Consider the following 26,231-nt stretch of genomic DNA (forward strand, 5'->3'; position numbering starts at 1 on the left):
AACAAGTGACAGAAAACAAATGGACTATTGTTAAAATCGGATCCAATTCACTTCAGGGAATAAAATCTGTCCTTACCCGGTCTGACCTGCATGTGACTCCAAACCAAGAACGTCAGCTCCCTTTAAAAATGATCCAGATAACCACTCACTTCAGAGGCAATGAGAGACAGCTTATATATATAAAAAAATAATTTAAACATTTTTAAAATAAAAAAAAATAAAAAAATATTGAGCTCCGCCTGCGATACCCAAAGCCCGTGAAGGACGAGTGAAAAGAACTAAGGAAACAAGACAGAGTGGATTGTAGGGGTGCCCACTGTTTGTCTTCCCACCCCCATGCCCTGAAGGGTAGCATCAGCTCCTTAGAAATATAGAAAATAGGTGCGGGAGGAGGCCATTCGGCCCTTCGAGCCAGCACCGACATTCAATATGATCATGGCTGATCATCCACAATCAGGAACCCCGTTCCTGCCTTCTCCCCACATCCCTTTATTCCACTAGCCTGAAGAGCTAAATCTAACTCTCTCTTGAATACATCCAGTGAATTGGCATCCACTGCCTTCTGTGGCAGAGAATTCCACAGATTCACAACTCTCTAGGTGAAAAAGCTTTTCCTCATCTCAGTCCTAAATGGCCTAATTCTTAAACGGTGGCCCCTGGTTCTGGACTCCCCCAACATCGGGAACTTTTTTCCTGCATCTAGCCTGTCCAATCCCTTAAGAATTTTATTTGTTTCTTTAAGATCCCTCCCTCATCCTTCTGAATTCCAGTGATTACAAGCCCAGTCGATCCATTCTTTCATCATATGTCAGTCCCACCATCCCGGGAATTAAACTGGTGAACCTATGCTGCACTCCCTCAAAAGCAGCTCCTTGCTGGATTTGTACAGTGCTTTCAGCTTGGTAAAAATACTTCCTAAAAATTTTAGCACGCAAAATCTACCGCACGCAAAATAGACAATAGACAATAGGTGCAGGAGGAGGCCATTCGGCCCTTCGAGCCAGCACCGCCATTCAATGTGATCATGGCTGATCATTCTCAATCAGTACCCCGTTCCTGCCTTCTCCCCATACCCCCTGACTCCGCTATTCTTAAGAGCTCTATCCAGCGCTCTCTTGAGTGCATTCAGAGAATTGGCCTCCACTGCCTTCTGAGGCAGAGAATTCCACAGATTCACAACTCTCTGAATGCATTCAGAGAATTAATAATAATAATAATAATGCATTACATTTATATAGCGCTTTTCATATACTCAAAGACGCTTTACAGGGATTTAAATAACATAGGGAAGTGAATAAATAGATAAATAAGTAAACGAACAGAGAAAGGAGACAGAAGGTGAGGTGACCTTCAGTGGTTGAAGGCAGTACTGAACAGGTGAGACTTCAGTGATGTTTTGAATGTGGTGAGTGAGGAGGAGTCTCTGACGGTTTGGGGTAGTGAGTTCCATAGGGTGGGAGCAGCGATGGAGAAAGCCCTGTCCCCCCAGGATCTGAGTTTGGTCCGGATGTGGGGGGATCGGCCTCCACTGCCTTCTGAGGCAGAGAATTCCACAGATTCGCAACTCTCTGACTGAAAAGGTTTTTCCTCATCTCAGTTCTAAATGGCCTACCCCTTATTCTTAAACTGTGGCCCCTTGTTCTGGACTCCCCCAACATTGGGAACATGTTTCCTGCCTCTAACGTGTCCAACCCCTTAATAATCTTATACATTTCGATAAGATCTCCTCTCACCCTTCTGCCACACAATAGAGTGGATGTTCCATTTAAAGTAAGGGCCTTAACAATACTTGTATTTAATACCCAAAGCGTTCGGAGTTAGCTGCTGCCCATTTTGGGATCTGTGTGGCGTGTCGCTGAGAGGCTTTGCAGTAACTTTGGCCCCTGCCATCATGTGAAAATTCCACATTTTCAAGAGCCGTGCAGGACACTCTGTTCTCCGGAGTTTAAATTTAATCTCCAATCACCACCAAGCCGGAAACTTGAATCACTCCCTCCCCCAGAGTCTCACCAGGCATGCCCGTTCTCAGCCTAGCCCTGGCCAACACTGCCTGCCAATTAGCCTTGCAATTTCATTGACTCGACCTCCCTATTTTGAGGCCCTTGGAGAATTTGACACAGACAGTGATCAGCAAAGTGGAGGAGGGTGGGGTGGGGGTGGGGGGAGGGAACTAATTGGCTGTAAAAATAGAGTTGAGCAACAAGTCGGATGGAGCATCTGCCGACTTGGACATAGCTGAACCCCTTGGAAAATTTATTAACCAGAAAAAAAGGGAGCTTTGTTCTGCAAATTATACTATACATAAATACAGTCTGAAGAAGTGGGCGGCACGGTGGCGCAGCGGTAGAGTTGCTGCCTTACAGCGAATGCAGCGCCGGAGACTCGGGTTCGATCCTGACTACGGGCGCCGTCTGTACGGAGTTTGTACGTTCTCCCCGTGACCCGCGTGGGTTTTCTCCGAGATCTTCGGTTTCTTCCCACACTCCAAAGACGTACAGGTATGTGGGTTAATTGGCTGGGCAAATGTAAAAATTGTCCCTAGTGGGTGTAGGATAGTGTTAGTGTGCGGGGATCGCTGGGCGGCGCGGACCCGGTGGGCCGAAGGGCCTGTTTCTGCGCTGTATCTCTAAAATCTAAAAAAAGAGAAGGGTCTTGACCCGAAGCGTCACCCATTCCTTCTCGCCGGAGATGCTGCCTGTCCCACCGAGTTACTCCAGCATTTTGTGTCTATACATGAATACATCATGTTGTGCAAAAGAGAAAATAGAGTGCAGAATATAATGAGTGTTGCAGCAATAGAGAAAGTGCAGTTTTGAAAAAAAAAATGCAAGTGCCACGGCAATGTTGGTTGGAAGATCAGGAATTCAGCTTTAGCTCATGAGAGGTCCATTCAAGACTCTGATAACAGCGGGGAAGGAGCTGTTCTTGAATCTGGTGGTACGTGCTTTCGAGCTTTTGTATCGTTTGCCCAACAGGAGAGGGGGAGAGGAGGAAGTGACACAGGTTGAATGGTCCTTGATGCTTTCCCGAGGCAGCATGAAAGTATAGATGGAGTCTGTGGGAGGGTGGATGGTTTGTGCATGCACCACTCTCTGCAATTTCTTGCCGTCTTGGGCAGAGCTGTTTCCATACCACGCTTTGATGCATCTGGATAGGATGTGTTCTCTTTTGACTGCAGTAGGGAGAGATTAAAGATGTCCACAAACACTGCTGCCTGCTGGTCCGCCCAGGTTCTGGGGAGTACGACTGGAGTTAATTTAGTTTAGTTGAGAGATACAGTGCGGAAGCAGGCCACTTGGCCCACCGAGTCCACGCCGACCAGCGATCCCCGCACACTAACACTATCCTACACACACACTTAGGACAATTTAGATTTTACACCAAGTCAATTAACCTACAAGTCTGAAGAAGGGTCTCGACCCGAAACGTCACCCATTCCTTCTCTCCCGAGATGCTGCCTGACCTGCTGAGTTACTCCAGCATTTTGTGAATTAATCGATTTTGTACCAGCATCTGCAGTTATTTTCTTACACTAATTAACCTACAAACCCGCACGTCTTTGGAATGTGGAAGGAAATGGAAGATCTCGGAGAAAACCCACGCAGGTCATGGGGAGAACCTGCAAACTCCGCACAGACAGCGCCCGTAGTCGAGATCAAACACGGGCCTCTGGCGCCGCAAGGCAGCAACTCTACCGCTGCGCCACCGTGCCGCCCTGGGCCGGTCACTTTTCCGCAGATTCCATCCACAATCGCTGCCAGGTTTCGCAATGCACAAATTCAATCGTAGTCTGCGATGTAGTGCAGATAGGGCAGTAATGTGGACAGACTCATTGCATGACAACTGTGCTGCCTTTTCATCCATTAAATCTATTGTCCGCTGCAGTTTGAATGGTGGCTGTCCGATTTCAATGTCTAGCTTGTTGTGATGTTGGAGGAATGGCATTCAATACGCTGCAGAATGTTGGCAGTAGTTTTCTACAGGCCTCAGTTGTAAGGACTCCCAGAGAACCCATGATATTCACTCAGCCTTGGAACTGTGCCAGGTTTAATTATTGGGAAATGCATCACAATGAAATCCTATATCTGTAGTTTTGCTCGTGTCAGCTGAGGAACACTGATTCTGAGTCGGAGTACAAGCCCTGGGAAGCCTCAGTCCCTGGAAGCAATCTGCTCGTGTCAGAGGTGCAGTTCAATGAGAGGTCTTGAATTCTTCAGCCTTCTCCAGCGACTTCCTTGCTCCTCATCTCTCTCGCGGTGTACCACCCCTCCTCCCAACCACCTCCCTGCTTAGTCCTCAGACAGCACCAATGAAGGTTTCCAGGCCTTTTGCAATGAAATGGCTCGCGATGTTGGCACGCAAACCCAGGGGGAATGGCGGGCCTGTAAGAACAAGAAACAGGAGAATCATTTGGCCCCTCGTGTGAGGCTGTGGCTGATTGGCTCCGTCACCCCTCCCGCTCGATTTCACTCTGTCCTCGGTGCACACGGCTGGCAAAAATCCCCGACTTTGCAATGACTTCCCTGGACTCTCCTATAAGAAAAAAACTGCAGATGCTGGTACAAATCGAAGGTATTTATTCACAAAATGCTGGAGTAACTCAGCGGGTCAGGCAGCATCTCGGGAGAGAAGGAATGGGTGACGTTTCGGGTTGAGACCCTTCTTCAGTCTGAAGAAGGGTAGAGAAACATAGAAAATAGGTGCAGGAGTAGGCCATTCGGCCCTTCGAGCCTGTACGCACCGCCATTCAATATGATCATGGCTGATCATCCAACTCAGTATCCCGTACCTGCCTTCTCTCCATACCCCCTGATCCTTTTAGCCACAAGGGCCACATCTAACTCCCTCTTAAATATAGCCAGTGAACTGGCCTCAACTACCTTCTGTGGCAGAGAATTCCACAGATTCACCACTCTCTGTGTGAAAAAAAACGTTCTCATCTCGGTCCTAAAAGGCTTCCCCCTTATCCTTAAACTGTGACCCCTTGTTCTGGACTTCCCCAACATCGGGAACAATCTTCCTGCATCTAGCCTGTCCAACCCCTTAAGAATTTTGTAAGTTTCTATAAGATCCCCCCTCAATCTTCTAAATTCCAGCGCGTACAAGCCGAGTCTATCCAGTCTTTCTTCATATGAAAGTCCTGCCATCCCAGGGATCAATCTGGTGAACCTTCTCTGTACTCCCTCTATGGCAAGAATATCTTTCCTCAGATTAGGAGACCAAAACTGTACGCAATACTCCAGGTGCGGTCTCACCAATGCCCTGTACAACTGCAGCAGAACCTCCCTGCTCCTATACTCAAATCCCCTCGCTATGAATGCCAACATACCATTCGCTTTCTTCACTGCCTGCTGCACCCCCATGCCCACTTTCAATGACTGGTGTACCACGACACCCAGGAATCAAAATGAAGCAAAGTTTGAGTTTAGTTCAGAGATACAGCACAGAAACGGGCTTTTCTGCCCATTGAGTCCGCACTGATCAGCGATCCCCACACACTCACACTATCCTACACACTTTACAATTTGACCGAACCCAATTAAGCTACAAACCTGTACGCCTTTGGAGTGTGGGAGGAAACCGCAGCACCTGGCGTAAACACGGTCACGGGGAGAGCGTGCAAACTCCGTACAGACAGCACCCGTAGTCAGGATGGAGCCCGGGTCCCTGGCGCTGTGAGGCGGCAACTCTACCGCTGCACCACCCACTAAACATCTGAGACTTTGTTCCAGACCAGGTAACATCTGTCTATTCAGACCCTCTCAGAACTTTCATAAGACATGAAGCAGGAGTGATATACCTTTCTGTCATGGGCCTCCTCCAGTGCCACAGTGAGGCCCACCGGAAATTGGAGGAACAGCACCTCATATTTCGCCTGGGCTGCTTGCAGCCCAGCGGTATGAACATCGACTTCTCCAACTTTAGATAGTTCCTCTGTCCCTCTCTTCCCCTCCTCCTTCCCAGATCTCCCTCTATCTTCCTGTCTCCACCTATATCCTTCCCTTGTCCTGCCCCCCTGACATCAGTCTGAGGAAGGGTCTCGACCCGAAACGTCACCCATTCCTTCTCTCCCCAGATGCTGCCTGACCTGCTGAGTTACTCCAGCGTTTTGTGAATCAGGAGTGAGGTGGTAGCCCACAAGCTGGACAACTGGAGCCAGCCTGCGCTGGAGAGTGGAGGCTTGTGCCTTGGTTGATGAATGATGTTTGACTGAGGAATAGCTTCCTCTGAAGAAAGGGACGGCATCTCAAAGCAAGGAAAGTAGATTAAGACATCCAAGAGATAATTGAACTATGATGGATGGTAATCAAAACCAAACTCTTCCAAGTACCGACACACAGCCGAACCTCTCCAAGTAACTGTCCATCAAGTGTCCAAATGTGTTTTGTATTCCTGATATCATTCCCGATTCCTAATTGGTTATTTATTCTAATTGAAACATGATTATCAGTTCCAGATGTCGGAGCTGGCTGACATATAGTTCAAAAGGCCACAACATATGAATGACTGGGAATGTATAACTTGTCTGAACTGTTTCCAGTTTCATTCAGATGCGACTCTGTAGAGATTTTTTAAAACCCTTATAACGTCTTCACGCAAAGGCTTGATCGTCTTGTTCACTCCTCGGTCTTGCAAGTCACATTTTGCAAAAGATGGCAGCATCTTCACACGAGATCCCGCTACGAATTCACTTGACGCGCTGGCCCAGATTTGGCAGCAAGAATCCCAGCGTGTCAATCCAGCAGCAGCTTCCGGGCGACCATGCAAGCAAGTGCAGTTAAGCTGGGAAATCTGGAGGTTACATCCTCAGGGGATAGTCCCTCCGTCCCTCTCTTCCCCTCCTCCTTCCCAGATCTCCCTCTATCTTCCTGTCTCCACCTATATCCTTCCTTTGTCCCGCCCCCCCCTGACATCAGTCTGAAGAAGGGTCTCGACCCGAAACGTCACCCATTCCTTCTCTCCTGAGATCTTATAGAAACGTACAAAATTCTTAAGGGGTTGGACAGGCTAGATGCAGGAAGATTGTTCCCGATGTTGGGGAAGTCCAGAACAAGGGGTCACAGTTTAAGGATAAGGGGGAAGTCTTTTAGGACAGAGATGAGAAAGGTTTTTTTCACACAGAGAGTGGTGAATCTGTGGAATTCTCTGCCACAGAAGGTAGTTGAGGCCAGTTCATTGGCTATATTTAAGAGGGAGTTAGATGTGGCCCTTGTGGCTAAAGGGATCAGGGGGTATGGAGAGAAGGCAGGTACGGGATACTGAGTTGGATGATCAGCCATGATCATATTGAATGGCGGTGCGTACAGGCTCGAAGGGCCGAATGGCCTACTCCTGCATCTATTTTCTATGTTTCTATACCCTTCTTCAGACTGAAGAAGGGTCTCGACCCGAAACGTCACCCATTCCTTCTCTCCTGAGATGCTGCCTGACCCGCTGAGTTACTCCAGCTTTTCGTGAATAAATACCTTCGATTTGTACCAGCATCTGCAGTTATTTTCTTATAATACCCTCAGGAGCCCAAATCCTCCAGAAGCGATATCATAAACCGTGTCAAGACCGTCGGGTCTGTCAAATCCCGGCAGGGCATGAATATCTGATATTTACTCACCATGGAAGTTAAGGCTTCTATAATCGTATCGGAACATTTATAATGGCAGAGTAAATCATAGTTGCAATCATAATTGTCTTTCTACTGACTGGATGGCGCAGCGGTAGAGTTGCTGCCTCACAGCGAATGGAGACTCAGGTTCGATCCTGACTACGGGCGCTGTCTGTACGGAGTTTGTACGTTCTCCCCGTGACCTGCATGGGTTTTCTCTGAGATCTTCGGTTTACTCCCACACTCCAAAGACGTGCAGGTTTGTAGGTTAATTGCTATTGAGGTTTACTAGGTTAATTCCCGGAATGGCGGGACTATCATATGTTGAAAGACTGGAGCAACTAGGCTTGTATACACTGGAATTTAGAAGGATGAGAGGAGATCTTATCGAAACGTATAAGATTATTAAGGGGTTGGACACGTTAGAGGCAGGAAACATGTTCCCAATGTTGGGGGAGTCCAGAACAAGGGGCCACAGTTTAAGAATAAGGGGTAGGCCATTTAGAACTGAGACGTGCAGGTTTGTAGGTTAATTGGCTGGGCAAAATGTAAAAATTGTCCCCAGTGTGTGTAGGATAGTGTTAAATGTGCGGGGATCGCTGGACGGCGCGGACCCGGTGGGCCGAAGGGCCTGTTTCTGCGCTGTATCTCTAATACACGTCCCAATAATAAACAAAACTAAATTGGTGCCAAGCAGCTTCTCTGATGTGATTGAGGACTGTATCTGTTTTGGCCCCATCAGCATGTCTCGGGTGGATGCAACTCGGTTGGATTCTACTAGGCTACGTTCCCTCATCAACACATTCCTGAAACACATCATCCGGATCGCTTTGTCATATTGCTGCCTGTGGATCTCGCTGTCGAAAACTGGCTGCCACCGTTGTCTTGATTACAACTGGAACCGTGCTTGCAAAGGACGCCATTGGCCAGCAAGCTTGTTGGAGCATCCTTAAAGGGACTTGACAGGGGGTGATGAAAATCTGACTCTTAATGAAAGTTTGAAACGGACTCAGGCACCCATGGCAGCCTGCATGCGTGTGCACACAAGCACACGCACACGCATGCACACCAGCACGCACACAAATGCACGCAAGCACATGCACCATCAGCCAGATCAGGCTGACTGCAACATCAAATTCCCACCTTTTCAAAGAGCCACTGGGCTTCTTGTAGCTGTGGGAACAGCCGACAGGCATAGGATACCCAGGGCCTGCCAAGCATTGTTGGGTCACCAGGAGGGTGGGGAGAGAGGAAACCGATGTTTACACTGATAAGTCCGTGCAGGTTTTTGCTGCTGCCCTTAGGGGAGGTTGCCTCGACTTCCTTAGATGTTTATGTCACCGAGCATTCCTCCAAACTCCTACACATGCAGTGCAGAAAGAATCCTGACAGGTTGCATCACAGTCTGTTCTGGCAGTTCCAACACACAGGAATGCCAGAGCCAGCAGAGCATGGCGGACTCAGCCCGGTCCATTACGGATTCCACTCCATCCAAACCATCCACACGAGATGTTGCTTCCGTGTGACCGGCATCTATCATCGAGGGTCTGCACCATCCAGTCTGTGGCTCCTTCGCGCCTCTGCCACCGGGCAGGAGGTACAGAAGCCTGAAGTCCCACGCCACCAGCTACTGTTCTACATCTAGCAGGTTCTTCAACCGATTTAGACAACCGCTGGAATTTCGAAGATTGAGGGGGGATCTTATAGAAACGTACAAAATTCTTAAGGGGTTGGACAGGCTAGATGCGGGAAGATTGTTCCCGATGTTGGGGAAGTCCAGAACAAGGGGTCACAGTTTAAGGATAAGGGGGGTCTTTTAGGACCGAGATAAGAAAGTTTTTTTTCACACAGAGAGTGGTGAATCTGTGGAATTCTCTGCCACAGAAGGTAGTTGAGGCCAGTTCATTGGCTATATTTAAGAGGGAGTTAGATGTGGCCCTTGTGGCTAAAGGGATCAGGGGGTATGGAGAGAAGGCAGGTACAGGATACTGAGCTGGATGATCAGCCATGATCATATTGAATGGCGGTGCGTATAGGCTCAAAGGGCCGAATGGCCTACTCCTGCACCTATTTTCTATGTTTCTATGTTTCTAAACCTATCTCAGCAACACGGTGGCGCAGCGGTAGAGTTGCAGCGCCGGAGACCCGGGTTCGATGCCGACTACGGGCGCTGTCCGTACGGAGTTTGTACGTTCTCCCCGTGACCTGCGTGGGTTTTCTCCAATTCACGCTCCAAAGACGTACAGGTTTGTAGGTAAATTGGCTTGGTGTAAGTGTAAATTGTTCCTCGTGTGTGTAGGATAGCGTTGATGTGCGTGGATCGCTGGTTGGTTCAGGCTCGGTGCCTTTTTCCGCGCTGTATCTCTAAACTAAACTACAGACCACTACCATGGACTAGATTTTCCAGTTGTATTTTACGATATGATGTCTTGTTCTTTGCACAGTGTTTGTCTTTTCACTGCCTTGTCGAATATATGTGCAAGTTATGGATACATGATGTTTCTGTGTGTGTGAGTCTATGTGCTTGTGACGCTGCTGCAAGAAAGATTTTCACTCAACTTTGTACCTCTCCGTACTTGAGCTCGTGACAATAAACTCGACTTGACTTGACTTGACCCATCCCTTGGGAACCCTTCACATCTTTCCACTGATCCAGTCGTGGCCCTGGTTCAAGAATACCCCTTTGCTCCTGGGAATGCTGGAATATGTCAAGTTGTGCGAGTCCAAAGTGAACAAGCCCAGCTGCTGGGAGAGAAGGGAGAGAAGGAAGAGGCAGGCTATAGAATACAGGCCCGGCTCACTCCTACAGGCACTTTCAGCTGGTGGATGCAGAAAGCAAACCCCATTTTCAAAGACAGAGGTTCACCTGCACCTCCTCCAACCTCATCTATTGCATCCGCTGCTCTAGATGTCAACTTATTTATATCGGCGAAGCCAAGCGCAGGCTCGGCGATCGCTTCGCTGAACACCTGCGCTCGGTCCGCATTAACGCAACTGATCTCCCGGTGGCCCAGCACTTTAACTCCCCCTCCCATTCCCAGTCTGACCTCTCTGTCATGGGCCTCCTCCAATGCCATAGTGAGGCCCGCCGGAAATTGGAGGAACAGCACCTCATATTTCGCCTGGGCAGTTTGCAGCCCGGTGGTATGAACGTCGACTTCTCCAACTTCAGATAGTTCCTCTGTCCCTCCCTTCCCCTCCTCCTTCCCAGATCTCCCTCTATCTTCCTGTCTCCACCTATATCCTTCCTTTGTCCCACCCCCGACATCAGTCTGAAGAAGGGTCTCGACCCGAAACGTCACCCATTCCTTCTCTCCCGAGATGCTGCCTGACCTGCTGAGTTACTCCAGCATTTTGTGAATAAACCCCATTTTCAAAGGACAGGTTTTTTTTAACGCGTTACCTGTTTCCCTTAGGCTTTATCTCAGAGGGTTATAATTCATTTTGGATAATTAGATTACACTTTATACATCCAAACGTGCCAAACCGAGAAAACAAAGGCAGTGTAATGTATCGAGCCGTAGATACCAAAAGACTCCCAAGTTTTGGTCCCCGCTGGTTTTGTCCAGAGGAGAGAGGTGTAATAGTTATGCACATGGACATAACATGCTGGAGCAACTCAGCGGGACAGGCAGCATCTCTGGAGAGAAGAATTGGGTGACGTTTCGGGTCGAGACTCTTCTTCAGACTGATAGTCGGGGGAAAGGGAAACAAGAGATATAGACGGTGATGGAGAGAGAGAGAGAGAACAAATGAATGAAAGATATGCAAAAAAGTGACGATAATAAAGGAAACAGGCCATTGTGAGCTGTTTGCTGGGTGAGAACAGGGTTATGTCTTGGTGTCTTACACCCTTATTAACCAATTTTAAATTTCACACCTGCCTGGTAGGGATTTGAACACAGTGTTTGGATTTTCAGAGATAGACACAAAATGCCGGAGTGACTCAGCGGGCCGGGCAGCATCTCCGGAGAGAAGCAATGGGCGACGTTTCGGGTTGAGACCCTTCTTCAGACCGATTGGATTTTCAGTCCTGGCCTCCGATTTATCTCACGCACTGTACCATCGGGGTATTCATAACCCAGACACCCAAGGAACTACAGATGCTGAAATTACTCTGAACGTCCCGACCCAAAGCGTCGCCTGTTCATTCCCTCCACAGATGCTGCCTGACCTGCCAAGTTTCTCCATCATTTTGATTTTGTCTTCTTATCCATAATGTAGGCCCACCGCGACCAGAAGCCCACCCACCTTCCCTTACACAGGCCAATCAATGGCTGATTGATTGGAGAACGGCTGCCCCTCAGACTTGTCATTATGGCCACTTTTACTGTGCATTGAGGTCAGCTGGCCGAGAAAAGCCAATAAAGAGGTTCAATACAACAAAGCCAAAAGCGGCCACCCTGTTAAAGTGACCTTTTACATTAACAGGGAGCGAGCTCAATGTTTACAATATACATTAATGACTTGGATGAAGGGATTAAAAGTACCATTAGCAAATTTGCAGATGATACAAAGCTGGGTGGCAGTGTGAACTGTGAGGAAGATGCTATCAGGTTGCAGGGTGACTTGGACAGGTTGTGTGAGTGGGCGGATGCATGGCAGATGCAGTTTAATGTGGATAAGTGTGAGGTTATCCACTTTGGTGGTAAGAATAAGAAGGCAGAGTATTAACTGAATGGTGTCAAGTTAGGAAAAGGGGACGTACAACTTGATCTGGGTGTCCTAGTGCATCAGTCAATGAAAGGAAGCATGCAGGTACAGCAGGCAGTGAAGAAAGCCAATGGAATGTTGGCCTTCATAACAAGAGGAGTTGAGTATAGGAGCAAAGAGGTCTTTCTGCAGTTGTACAGGGCCCTAGTGAGACCGCACCTGGAGTACTGTGTGCAGTTTTGGTCTCCAAATTTGAGGAAGGATATTCTTGTTATTGAGGGCGTGCAGCGTAGGTTTACTAGGTTAATTCCCGGTATGGCGGGACTGTCATATGTTGAAAGACTGGAGCGACTAGGCTTGTATACACTGGAATTTAGAAGGATGAGAGGAGATCTTATCGAAACGTATAAGATTATTAAGGGGTTGGACACGTTAGAGGCAGGAAACATGTTCCCAATGTTGGGGGGATTCCAGAACAAGGGGCCACAGTTTAAGAATAAGGGGTAGGCCATTTAGAACTGAGATGGGGAAAAACTTTTTCAGTCAGAGAGTTGTGAATCTGTGAAATTCTCTGCCTCAGAAGGCAGTGGAGGCCAATTCTCTGAATGCATTCAAGAGAGAGCTAGATAGAGCTCTTAAGGATAGCGGAGTCAGGGGGTATGGGGAGAAGGCAGGAACGGGGTACTGATTGAGAATGATCAGCCATGATCACATTGAATGGTGGTGCTGGCTCGAAGGGCCGAATGGCCTCCTCCTGCCCCTATTGTCTATTGTCTGTTGTCCATTGTGAGTAATTGAGCTGAGTGCTTCACTGAGGTGCATGGTACCTGTTGCTCTCTGCAGGGGCACAAGTCCTCCTGAAGTTGCTGTCGCCTTGAATCTGCCATATTGTGGTCAGAGCCGGGATCATTGGCTGAGGCGCTGCAAAGATACGTGGTGTTGTTTTGGAAAATGGCTGCCGCAGCCTTCAGTAAATCGCACGCAACCCCAGCGCCTCGCCACTGTCCAGTGACTCCTGCTGCAAGCCGGGGCAAGTGAAGATTAGGCCAAGGCGCAGGTGTCCCATCTGTAGCACTGTGGACCTCCTTCATAGGCAGTCCCTCACGATTGAGGATGACTTGTTTCCACTCCAGGTCTCAGGTAGTTGAGAAAACTAACGTGGGAGCGATTGTCTTCGCTGTCGAGGTGCAGGAGGTGCCTGATAGAGAGTTTGGGAGGTGATACAATACTGTCATGTACGGTAGTCTCTTTCATATAAGTTTGAAGTTCTCGATTCCACGCTTGATATCCTTCTCCACTATGTTATGGGCCAGGCATTTCACAATAAATCAATGAGGATGTTATTTTATTTTTCCCCAAGGAGGGTTTGAGAATAACGTTGACTAGGGTTGCCAACTTTCTCACTCCCAAATAAGGGACAAAAGGTGACGATACTGCCCCACGTCACCTCACCCAGTGTGCGCCCGCTCCACCAACGGTGGCCGCCCGGGCCGGGAGGCGGGTTGCTAAGCAACCTCCGTTAGGCAGCGCCCGGGCCTACACTGTCCAGGCCTACAGCGGCCCCCGGCCCTACAGTGTCTGGGCCTACAGCGCCCACCGGGCCTAATACGGGACAAGGGCGGTCCCGTACGGAACAAACCAATTTAGCCCAATATACGGGATGTCCCGGCTAATAAGAGACAGTTGGCAACCCTAACGTTGGCACATTTCCTCCACCTTCTGAAGAGAGTCTTGCTGTCTGTAGTGGGCAGTGGGCAACACTCAAAGCTCAAAGCTTTTGGACCTTGAAATGTTAGCAACACGCTACAGGGCCAAAGCCGACAATTCAGTTTGTGGACAAACATCAGTTCTCTTGCTGTTAAGTTTGACCCTACCTTTGATGACATTAGCCGTGAGGCTAAGGGAGGAGTACTTCATGCATGAGTGTACCAGGAATTGCTGTCCTTCCTCGTCCATCATCACTGGGTCCTGTGATGGTGTTGCCCCCTTGTCCAGTTGCAGCAGTGGGCTACCCGCCTATGTCCACCCAGTCAGTAATTGGATGTAAAAGAGCTGAAGGGTTCTTCTTACTGTTGCGTCCAGTTCTGCTGATGTCCCCTGTCCCCCCCCCCCCGCGATGGACGACATTTTCCTGAGAAACTGCAGTAAATGTTAGCGGTTTCAAAGAATGCTGGAGGTCAGTAGATTTGGTAGCAAGCCATGTTGTTGGCAGCAGAGAGCTTCCTGACGGGAATCGGGATGGCTGTTGATTCTATTTTACTGAGTGTCACTGGGGGAGGAATGCGAAAGCCCTTAGAATCTTTGAAGTTCACTCGGCAACTGCTCAGTGCGTTGAAAATGTGTGCGTGCAATGTTACAAAAGTCTCCTGTCCCCTGGTAGTTGGATAAAGTGATAAATGCCACTTTCAGTTCAGTGAACAGGGCCATAGGATGGGAATGTAGAGTTGCGCCAAAGAGCTAACCATGTGTTAATCCTTGGATCTCGGGGTTGATTTGCAAAGACGGTGTTTACAAGCTGCTCTGCTGGGCACTCCGAGAGTTAACCTGTTGCCTTCATACTCGACAGATGTTTGCTTTCAAGGCAGAGTTGTCTTGGGAGGCTGCCAGAAAGCACAGCAAATGTGCTCAGTGCCTGTCCTTCCATCTCAGAATCTCACTGCCAATTTTCTTTGGCCTTGCACCAAGCTTGACCTCGGAGGATAGCTTGGGAGGAGGGGTGGATGGAAATGGTGGATGATGGGTCAGAAAAGATGTCACAAGGGCCCCAGCAACTCCAAGGCAGCATCCTTGAGAAGGACCATGAGTGGAGCCCTCTGTAAATTGCCGCTAATGTGTAGGGAGTGGATGAGAAAGTGGGACAACATAGAATTAGTGATCAATGGACTCGGTGGGCCAAAGGCCCCTGTTCCAATGCCCTTTGTTCGTGCCCTTTCTGGATGAGACATTAAGCTGAGGCCCCATCTGCTCTTCGAGGCAGCTGTGAAAGATCCATGGCCACTATCCCGATTCCCTGCTCAAATATTTATCCCCAAAAGCAGATTATCTGGTCATTATCACATTGGTGTTTGCACGATCTTGCTGCACATAAACTGCCTGCCACGGTTCCCACAATGCACGAAAAGCACTTCATTGACTCCAAGTGCTCTGGGACTTCCTGAAATGTATCCATGTCTGGATATTGTAAACCGATGAAGGAAGAGGCCTAATTCACTGCAGGCGTTTGGTCCCACAGATGGTCAGTTGAATGCCTTGTTTCAGCCCTCCTCATTTCCCGACAGAGCTCCAGTCATCTCTCGAACAATTCTGGGCAAACGTTGATTATTCCAAAGACATTTCAAACTGTTGAGAACTGCATAGGAGAGCGCCAAATCAGCTCCACGGCACTGGAACCCTGTCTCCTTATTGTGCTGTAAGGGATGGGCTGCATTTCCATAGTGTTCTTGGAATTCAGGATGTCCTGAAGCACTTCAACCAGTGCAGTGTTTTTCAAATGTTATTGTACGGTGGGCCGAAGGGCCTGTTTTTTTTTTTCGAGATACAGCGCGGAAACAGGCCCTTCGGCCCACCGAGTCCGCGCCACCCAGCGATCCCCACACATTAAACACTATCCTACACACGCTAGGGACAATTTTTTTAACATATTACCCAGTCAATTAACCTACATACCTGTACGTCTTTGGAGTGCGGGAGGAAACCGAAGATCTCGGAGGAAACCCACGCAGGTCACGGGGAGAACGTACAAACTCCGTACAGACGGCGCCCGTAGTCAGGATGGAACCTGAGTCTCCGGCGCTGCATTCGCTGCAAGGCAGCAACTCTACCGCTGCGCCACCGTTTCGCCATGTGTTTAGTGTCACTCAACTACAAATAGAACGAAAAAGATGTCAACTCAAAACCTGGCCCCCACAAGGTATTGGGGTCGGTAGACAGCAGCAGCAGAAGTGTTCACTGTTGTAACCTGTAGCATCATAGCCTGCCATAAACCTCGTTCCACCATTACGGTCAAGCCAGGGATTAGGGCGGCACGGTGGAGCAGCGGTAGCGTTGCTGCCTTACAGCGAATGCAGCGCCGGAGACCCGGGTTCGATCCCGACTACGGGTGCTGTCTGTACGGAGTTTGCACGTTCTCCCCGTGACCTGCGTGGTTTTTCTCCGAGATCTTCGGTTTCCTCCCACACTCCAAACACGTGCAGGTTTGTAGGTTAATTTGCTGGGCAAATGTAAAAAATGTCCCTAGTGGGTGTAGGATAGTGTTAATGTGCGGGATCGCTGGGCGGCACGGACCCGGTGGTCCGAAGGGCCTGTTTCCGCGCTGTATCTCTAAACTAAACTGTGATGAGGATCTAAGAACAGGACCTACAGCAGGAGACACTGTGCATTGCAAAGCAGCATGCAATGGACAGAGCTACGCAATCTATAAATGCAGAGATTTACATCGGCGAAACCAAGCGCAGGCTCGGCGATCGCTTCGCTGAACACCTGCGCTCGGTCCGCATTGACCAAACTGATCTCCCGGTGGCCGAGCACTTTAACTCCCCCTCCCATTCCCAGTCTGATCTTTCTGTCATGGGCCTCCTCCAGTGCCATAGTGAGGCCCACCGCAAATTGGAGGAACAGCACCTCATATTTCGCCTGGGCAGCTTGCAGCCCGGCGGTATGAACATCGACTTCTCCAACTTTAGATAGTTCCTCTGTCCCTCTCTTCCCCTCCCCCTTCCCAGATCTCCCTCTATCTTCCTGTCTCCACCTATATCCTTCCTTTGTCCCGCCCCCCTGACATCAGTCTGAAGAAGGGTCTCGACCCGAAACGTCACCCATTCCTTCTCTCCCGAGATGCTGCCTGACCTGCTGAGTTACTCCAGCAGTTTGTGAAATAAATACCTTGGATTTGTACCAGCATCTGCAGTTATTTTCTTAATCTATAAATGGACTCGGGCAAATGCTCTGCAGTCCTGGCTCATCAGGTTTTGAATGGTGAGGTACAATTAAATAACTAAAAGGAGGGGGAGGTTTCAAGAACATTCCCGTGTTCAGTGGTGACCGGGTCCAGAAATGCTAAAGGCTAGGCTGAAGCATTAACGACCATATTCGGCCGGAAGCGCCAAGTGCGTGATCTGTCTCGGCTTCTTCCCGAGGGTCAAGTCAAGTCAAGTCAAGTCAATTTTATTTGTATAGCACATTTAAAAACAACCCACGTTGACCAAAGTGCTGAACATCTGATTAGGTACTAAGGAAAAAAATGAAACATACAGTAGCATACAAACACAACAGCACATACAAAACAGTTCACAGCGCCTCCTCAATGAGTCTCAAACGCTAGGGAGTAGAAATAGGTTTTGAGCCTGGACTTAAAGGAGTCGATGGAGGGGGCAGTTCTGATGGGGAGAGGGATGCTGTTCCACAGTCTAGGAGCTGCAACTGCAAAAGCGCGGTCACCCCTGAGCTTAAGCCTAGACCGCGGGATAGTCAGTAGCCCCAAGTCGGCCGACCTGAGGGACCTGGAGTTAGAGAGGTGGGTTAGAAGATTTTTGATGTAGGGGGGGGGGGGGGAATGTAGGGGGGTCACCACCATCACAGAAGCCAGCCATCAACCAATTTGATTTGCTCCACATGATATCAAGAAATGTCTGAGAGCTCTAGATGCAGCCAATACTATGGGGTTCGACAACATCCCAGCTGCAGCACTGAAGACCTGTACTCCAGAACCAGCTGCACTTATAGCCAAGCTGTTCCAGTCCAGTCACAGTACAGGCATCTAATCAACAATGTGGAAAACTGCCCAGATATGTCCTGTTCACACAAAAAAAACCCCAATCAGAGCATCCAGGAGCCCTGATGTCCATGAGGATCAAGGTGGAAAACACTCCAACAGATGGAGTCATATCTCACAGAAAGGAAGATGGTTGTTTAGAGAATATAGAACAGTACAGCATAGACAATAGACAATAGGTGCAGGAGGAGGCCATTCGGCAACTCGAACCAGCACCGCCATTCAATGTGATCATGGCTGATCATTCTCAATCAGTACCCCGTTCCTGCCTTCTCCCCATACCCCCTGACTCCGCTATCCTTAAGAGCTCTATCCAGCTCTCTCTTGAATGCATTCAGAGAATTGGCCTCCACTGCCTTCTGAGGCAGAGAATTCCACGGATTCACAACACTCTGATTGAAAACGTTTTTCCTCACCTCAATTCTAAATGGCCTACACCTTATTCTTAAACTGTGTGGCCCCTGGTTCTGGACTCCCCCAACATTGGGAACATGTTTCCTGCCTCCAACGTGTCCAACCCCTTAATAATCTTATACGTTTCGATAAGATCTCCTCTCATCCTTCTAAATTCCAAAGTATACAAGCCTAGTCGCTCCAGTCTTTCAACACATGACAGTCCCGCCATTCCGGGAATTAACCTAGTAGGAAGGAACTGCAGGTGCTGGTTTAGGCCGAAGATGGACACAAAATGCTGGAGTAACTCAGCGGGACAGGCAGCATCTCTGGAGAGAAGGAATGGGTGACGTTTCGAGACTGAAGAAGGGTCTCGACCCAAGACGTCACCCATTCCTTCTATCCAGAGATCCAGTCGTCCCCATGAGCTACTCCAGAATTTTGTGTCTGTGTGCATAACTATTACACCTTCGGTATAGAACAGCACAGGAACAGGCCCTTTGGCCCACAATGTCCGTGCTCAACCTGATGCCACGTTAAACTAATCTCCTCTGCCTGCACGGGATACATATTCCTCCATTTCTTGCATGTCCATGTGCAAGTCTAAAAGCCTCTTCAACACCACTTTTGTTTCTGCCCCCACCTCCACCAGGCACTCTCCAGGCTGTGTGCAAAATAACTTAGCCCGCATATCTCCTTTAAACATCGGCCCCCTCACCTTCAAGGCTTGTTGGAAGAAAATCATCCCAGCGCTCTGTGCCGTTCCTTGGTAAAACCGCATCTGCAGTTTCTTGTTTCCAGCACAAAAAGAACCTTTTGTAAAATGAGCATTTCAACTGTGACAGCACCTCTCAATACAATACAATACAATACAATATATCTTTATTGTCATTGTACCCAGGGGTACAACGAGATTGGGAATGCGCCTCCCATACGATGCAATAATTGCGTTAGTTTAAACAACGGCAACCCAACGAAACAAATTGTAACAGTTTTAAGACAGAATAAAGTGCAAGTAGATCTGTGCCGGATCACTGTGCGATGTGACCATCCGGCTCAGCAGGACCGGTTCATAGCAGCTATGGCCCTGGGGATGAAGCTGTTCCTGAGTCTGGAGGTGCGGGTGTAGAAGGCCTTGTATCGTCTGCCCGATGGAAGGAGTTCGAACAGACTGTTGCAGGGGTGTGAAGAGTCTTTGTGGATACTGGTGGCTTTTCTGAGGCATCGTGTGTTGTAGATGCCCTCCAAGTCTGGTAGCTGTGTTCCGATGGTCCTCTGAGCTTTATGGACTACCCGCTGAAGAGCTTTCCTTTCTGCCACCGTGCAGCTGAGGTACCACACAAGGATGCCATGCGTTAGGATGCTCTGCGATCTATGTAAAAACATTATTGGATTTTTGCCTGGAAAGGAAAAACTAGTTACTCTTTAAATTATAGAGTATTAGAGTTAGAGTAAATTTAAGGCCTTCATCAATTTCCGGACTCCGATGGGTTTTGTTGATGCAGTTGCAACACTTTTTGATTAAATTAGTATTCATAGCCTGAAGGGAAACTTCTCCACATGCTTTGGACCGCCTTTGAATGTTCAGGGCAAGGTTTAAATCTGAACTAGTGACTTTGATTCTGAACATGTTACCTCCTTCCCCTGGGTAGGATCTTGTTTATGTCAGAAGCAGAGTTCAAGACTTGGCAGAAGAGCACCTTTAACTGAATTAATTTAAATGCAAATTTTTGGAGTGGGGGGGTTTTGTGTTTCAACAAAGTATGTTCAGGACAGTGCAAAGGACAGAAGGACAAGGCAGCTCAAGAGCGTACGAGAGAGGGCTATCAGTGTAGACAATAGACAATAGGTGCTGGAGGAGGCCATTCGGCCCTTCGAGCCAGCACCACCATTCAATGTGATCATGGCTGATCATTCTCAATCAGTACCCCGTTCCTGCCTTCTCCCCATACCCCCTGACTCCGCTATCCTTAAGAGCTCTATCCAGCTCTCTCTTGAATGCATTCAGAGAATTGGCCTCCACTGCCTTCTGAGGCAGAGAATTCCACAGATTTACAACTCTCTGACTGAAAAAGTTTTTCCTCATCTCCGTTCAAAATGGCCTACCCCTTATTCTTAAACTGTTGCCCCTGGTTCTGGACTCCCCCAACATTGGGAACATGTTTCCTGCCTCTAACGTGTCCAACCCCTTAATAATCTTATACGTTTCGATAAGATCCCCTCTCATCCTTCCAAATTCCAGTGTATACAAGCCTAGTCGCTCCAGTCTTTCAACATACGACAGTCCCGCCATCCCGGGAATTAACCTAGTAAACCTACGCTGCACGCCCTCAATAGCAAGAATATCCTTCCTCAAATTTGGAGACCAAAACTGCATACAGTACTCCAGGTGCGGTCTCACCAGGGCCCTGTGCAACTGTAGAAGGACCTCTTTGCTCCTATAGTCAACTCCTCTTGTTATGAAGGCCAACATTCCATCGGCTTTCTTCTGCTACTGCTACACACTGGTACTGTATCTGAGATGCTTATCGAATATGGATCTAAGTGCTTATGTATAGTGATACTTCTACTGAACTGTATACAAAAATGAATTTCACTGTACCTCGGTACATATGACAAGTAAAGTACCATGCCATAACCATAAAATAAAGAACCCCAATCTGGTGCCAATTGTTAGCAAATTGTGCTTTTGATTTGTAACTCTGGGATGTGGATTAAGATAACCCTGACTCTAAAAAGGCCCATCATTTTGGGATGGATTTCAACAACGTTCATTGTCAATCTCATCTTCTCTGATCCTTATTTCTCCTCCCCCCTCCCCCCCCCCCCCCCCCCCCCCCCCCCAGGGCTCTCTGTCTGGATTTGCTTTCCATCTTATTAATGTTCTGTGGATGGATGTACGGGCTTCTACAAATTCAAAATCAACAGCCTTCATTTACATCGTAGCTTTAAGTTAGTGAAATATCCCAAGGCAGTCCCCATGAGCTTTAACAATGAAAGAAAATCACACTGAGGTACCGAGGGAGATATTGGGCGAGCATTTGCTCAATACTGAGAAACGTTTGATGCAGGAGAGAGCTGGAGAGGTTTCGGAAGGGAATGCCAGGGCCTACGCAAGGCCCAGGCAGCAGGTGGCACTGCCAGCAGTGTTAGAGTGATCGGATCTCTGACCCTCTTTAGCCAGAGGGTGGTGAATCTGTGGAATTCTTTGCCATAGAAGGATGTGGAGGCCAAGTCAGTGGATATTTCTAAGGCAGAGATAGATCGATTCTTGATTAGTACGGGTGTCAGGGGTTATGGGGAGATGGCAGGAGAATGGGGTTGGGAGGGAGAGATGGATCAGCCATGATTGAATGGCGGAGTAGACTCGATGGGCCGAACGGCCTGATTCTGCTCCTATCACTTATGAACATGACCTTGTGAATCTAGAGACCTTAAAGTAGGCGGAATTGGAAGAGTGCGGAGATGTGAGACATATCATATCATATCATATATATACAGCCGGAAACAGGCCTTTTCGGCCCTCCAAGTCCGTGCCGCCCAGCGATCCCCGCACATTAACACTATCCTACACCCACTAGGGACAATTTTTACATTTGCCCAGCCAATTAACCTACATACCTGTACGTCTTTGGAGTGTGGGAGGAAACCGAAGATCTCGGAGAAAACCCACGCAGGTCACGGGGAGAACGTACAAACTCCTTACAGTGCAGCACTCGTAGTCAGGATCGAACCTGAGTCTCCGGCGCTGCATTCGCTGTAAAGCAGCAACTCTACCGCTGCGCTACCATGCCGCCCGACATGAAAGGACCGGAGGCTATGCAGAGATATGGAGGGATATGGGCCTGGAGGCAATTGGCAAACCCGAATTTTACCCGAATTTTACATTTAAGGCATAACTCATCAGAAACCAGCATGGATCAGCAAACGTAGGGTGATAGCCGAACGGGACGTATTGCCTGTTGGGACGTCAGGCGCTGAGTTACGGCTGAATAAATGTTTGGGTAAGGTGGGAAGACAGCCAGGAGTGTGTACGGAATAGCCCGTTTTGGAGGTAATGGAGGCTAACTGGAGAACACCCAGAGAGGAGGTTTAAAGGGGCTTGTCCTCGCGATTGTGTGAAGTGAAGCCAAGCTGGGCCAGGTGGAGAGAGTCAGACGTTACACATTGGAACTGAAAGGGCTCTCTGTCTGGATTTGCTTTCCATCTTATTAATGCTCTGTGGATGGATGTACGGGCTTCTATAAACAGAGGGCAGAGTTGATTCTGTCAAGCATCTCAACAGCTATTGAATTAAAATCAACGGCCAAACAGCGCGCTACAAGAAAAATATTTGAGACACGGCTCGCTTAGATCACTAGTTTTCGAGTAAACCTGCAGTGAAGCTGACTGTCGGCCTGCCTGCATCAACCCTTAGTGGAAACAAATCCTTCTCGCACAGCGGGTAAGTCCATCGTTATTCCAGCTCTGAATCCTGAGTCGTCGGTGGACATGAAAGAAGGATGGTCTCACTCTGCTGACCCTGAGGGGCTTCATGGAAAGAGTTAGGACGGTGCCAATTTTTGCCAGCGTGCAAAGCTGGCAGGAGTTCACACAATCGTTCACTTCACTCGCAGGGCACGACTGGGAAATGATGAGGGGTGATTTCTTGAGGAAATTCCTCCCCCAGATTCAAGGTCAGGCATGACATTGGATGGATGCAGAGGGAGATTCATTCTGCATCTGGTCCACCTTGCATCGGACTGCAAGACCAACACGGTAGAACGGTGGCGCAGCGGGTAGAGCTGCTGCCTCACGGCGCCAGAGACCCGGGTTCCATCCCGACTACGGGCGGCATCTGTACGGAGTTTGCACGTTCTCCCCGTGACCTGCGTGATCTGGGTTTTCTCCGAGATCTTCAGTTTCCTCCCACACTCCAAAGACGTGCAGGTTTGCAGGTTAATTTGCCGGGTTAAATTGTAAATTGTCCCGTGTAGCATGTGCAGGATAGTGTCAGTGTGCAGGAATCGCAGGTCGGTGCGGACACGGTGGGCCGAAGGGCCTGTTTCCGCGCTGTATCTCTAAAGGCTAAAAACTAAAGAATACATTGGATATTGACAGCATGGACATTGTTCAGTCAAGTCTATTTGTCACATACACATACACGATGTGCAGTGAAATGAAAGTGGCAATGCCTGCGGGTTGTGCACAAAAAAGAATTACAGTTACAGCATATAAATAAAGTTAATAAGTTACTATAGTGTAGACAAAAATTTAGACTCTGGAGTTATAAAAGTTGACAGTCCTGATGGCCTGTGGGAAGAAACTCCGTCTCATCCTCTCCGTTTTCACAGCGTGACAGCGGAGGCATTTGCCTGATCGTAGCATCTGGAACAGTCCGTTACTGGGGTGGCAGGGGTCCCTCATGATCTTGCTTGCTCTGGATCTGCACCTCCTGATGTATAGGTCCTGCAAGGGGACGAGTGTAGTTCCCATGGTGCGTTCTGCCGAACGCACTACTCTCTGCAGGGCCATCCTGTCCTGGGCAGAGCTGTTCCCAAACCAGACTGTAATGTTGCCGGACAGGATGCTCTCTACAGCCCCAGAGTAGAAGCAATGAAGGATCCTCAGAGACACTCTGAATTTCCTCAGTTGTCTAAGGTGGTAAAGGCGCTGCTTTGCCTTACCCACCAGTGCGGCAATGTGCGTTGCCCACGTCAGATCCTCTGCGATGCGGACTCCCAAGAATTTAAAACTGCTCACCCTATCCACAGTAGACCCATTTATCTCCAGTTGCGTAGGCTTTGGTGTCGCACGAAGCCAAACCGATGGGCGCTGATTCGGATGCGATGCCTTGTGCAGGCTGACCAGATCTGCTGAGGGGTCAGACTCCCTGATACTTCACCCACAGCTGTTGCCAACTGCGAGCTTCAGACTTGCAAAGCTCAACTTCCCCTCCAAGGTCCTCTCCTGCTTCTACATAGACCTTTTGCGTCCATTTTGGTCTCCTAATCTGAGGAAAGACATTCTTGCCGTAGAGGGAGTACAGAGAAGGTTCACCAGATTGATTCCTGGGATGGCAGGACTTTCATATGAAGAAAGACTGGATAGACTCGGCTTGTACTCGCTGGAATTTAGAAGATTGAGGGGGGATCTTATAGAAACTTACAAAATTCTTAAGGGGTTGGACAGGCTAGATGCAGGAAGATTGTTCCCGATGTTGGGAAAGTCCAGAACCAGGGGTTTAAGGATAAGGGGGAAGTCTTTTAGGACCGAGATGAGAAAGTTTTTTTTCACACAGAGAGTGGTGAATCTGTGGAATTCTCTGCCACAGAAGGTAGTTGAGGCCAGTTCATTGACTATATTTAAGAGGGAGTTAGATGTGGCCCTTGTGGCTAAAGGGATCAGGGGGTATGGAGAGAAGGCAGGTACGGGATACTGAGCTGGATGATCAGCCATGATCATATTGAATGGCAGTGCAGGCTCGAAGGGCCGAATGGCCTACTCCTGCACCTATTTTCTATGTTTCTATGTTTCCACCCGCAAGCTTGGTGTCACTGAAGCACTAGTGGTTTAACTTTGCATGGGCCTGAGTCCGGGGTTTGCATGGTGCATGTTTGTTCTTGGCCTGGGTTTGTTCCCAGGGCTTGACCTTGTATTGAACTCTCGGCCTGGGAATGTGGTCATTATGCTGCTCGAAATCTCTAAATCTAAATCTAAAAATCTAATGTCCATGTCTGGTCCCATGATCTTTCACCTCGGCTTCTCGGTTTGGAAACTGCACAAAGCTCTGGCTTCAAAAACTCCCATTTACATTCCGCGAAGTCCAGGGTTAGTTCTTCACAAGTGGTGAGGGAAAGTAGCACAGAGAATGAGCTGTGTGACGGTCGGTATAAATGTGTAGGAAGGAACTGCAGATTTAGATTTAGAGATACAGCGCGGAAACAGGCCCTTCGGCCCACCGAGTCCGCGCCGCCCAGGGACCCCCGCACACTAACACTATCCTACGCACACTAGGGACAATTTTAACATTTACCCAGTCAATTAGCCTACGTACCTGTACGTCTTTGGTGTTGTGGGAGGAAACCGAAGGTCTCGGAGAAAACCCACGCAGGTCACGGGGAGAACGTACAAACTCTGTACAGACGGCGTCCGTAGTCAGGATCGAACCTGAGTCTCCGGCGCTGCATTCGCTGTAAGGCGGCAACTCCACCGCTGCGCCACCGTGCTGCCCACAAGGTAGACACAGAAGGCTGGAGTAACTCAGCGGGACGGGCAGCATCTGTGGAGAGAAGGAATGGGTGACGTTTCGGGTTGAGACTGAAGAAGGGTCACCCATTCCTTCTCTCCAGAGATGCTGCCCGTCCCGCTGAGTTGCTCCAGCATTTTGTGTCTATCTTCAATATAAATGTTTGTTGTTCAGCTGGGGTTCTTATCCGTAATTTGTTTCCAAGTGACCTCAACCTTTGATTGTTGTTGTGTTTTGCAGGTAATGACCATCTGTGTGCCACCAGCTCCACGCAGCCTGGAACTTGTAAGTACCCTGACACACGGTGCCACTAAGATGGGTGGCGCGTGGGTCGTTTAACTGAGCCGATGCTTATTGCCGAATTTTAACTTGGCCAGTTGGTTCCTGCTCACAATGATTCATGTTGGTGCCTCCAGCACATCAATGCCTGCCCCCCATGCGTTGCCATTAGGGGGCCAGACACACCCCCTGTCCATTCCCTCCACAGTTGCTGCCTGGCCCACTCAGTTCCTCCAGCACTTTGTGTTTTGCTCAAAGTTCTCGCACCTGCCGTTCCTTGTGTCACTATTGATTTTGACGGTGTGCTT

At 48.8% G+C, this 26,231-nt stretch overlaps 1 protein-coding gene across 8 annotated transcripts in view; it reads left to right on the forward strand.

Annotated features, from left to right (window-relative positions):
- The window catches only part of LOC144611997 (tensin-2-like), a 225,602-nt gene that overhangs the window by 97,172 nt on the left and 102,199 nt on the right, over nt 1-26,231 (forward strand). For all 8 annotated transcript variants that reach the window (XM_078431400.1, XM_078431402.1, XM_078431401.1 and 5 more), the window contains exon 4: nt 25,885-25,929. In XM_078431400.1, the coding sequence (XP_078287526.1) occupies nt 25,885-25,929 (45 nt within the window). The remainder of the gene's footprint in view (nt 1-25,884; nt 25,930-26,231) is intronic.

This window comes from Rhinoraja longicauda, chromosome 42 (assembly GCF_053455715.1).
Source record: "Rhinoraja longicauda isolate Sanriku21f chromosome 42, sRhiLon1.1, whole genome shotgun sequence".
NCBI lineage: Eukaryota > Metazoa > Chordata > Chondrichthyes > Rajiformes > Arhynchobatidae > Rhinoraja > Rhinoraja longicauda.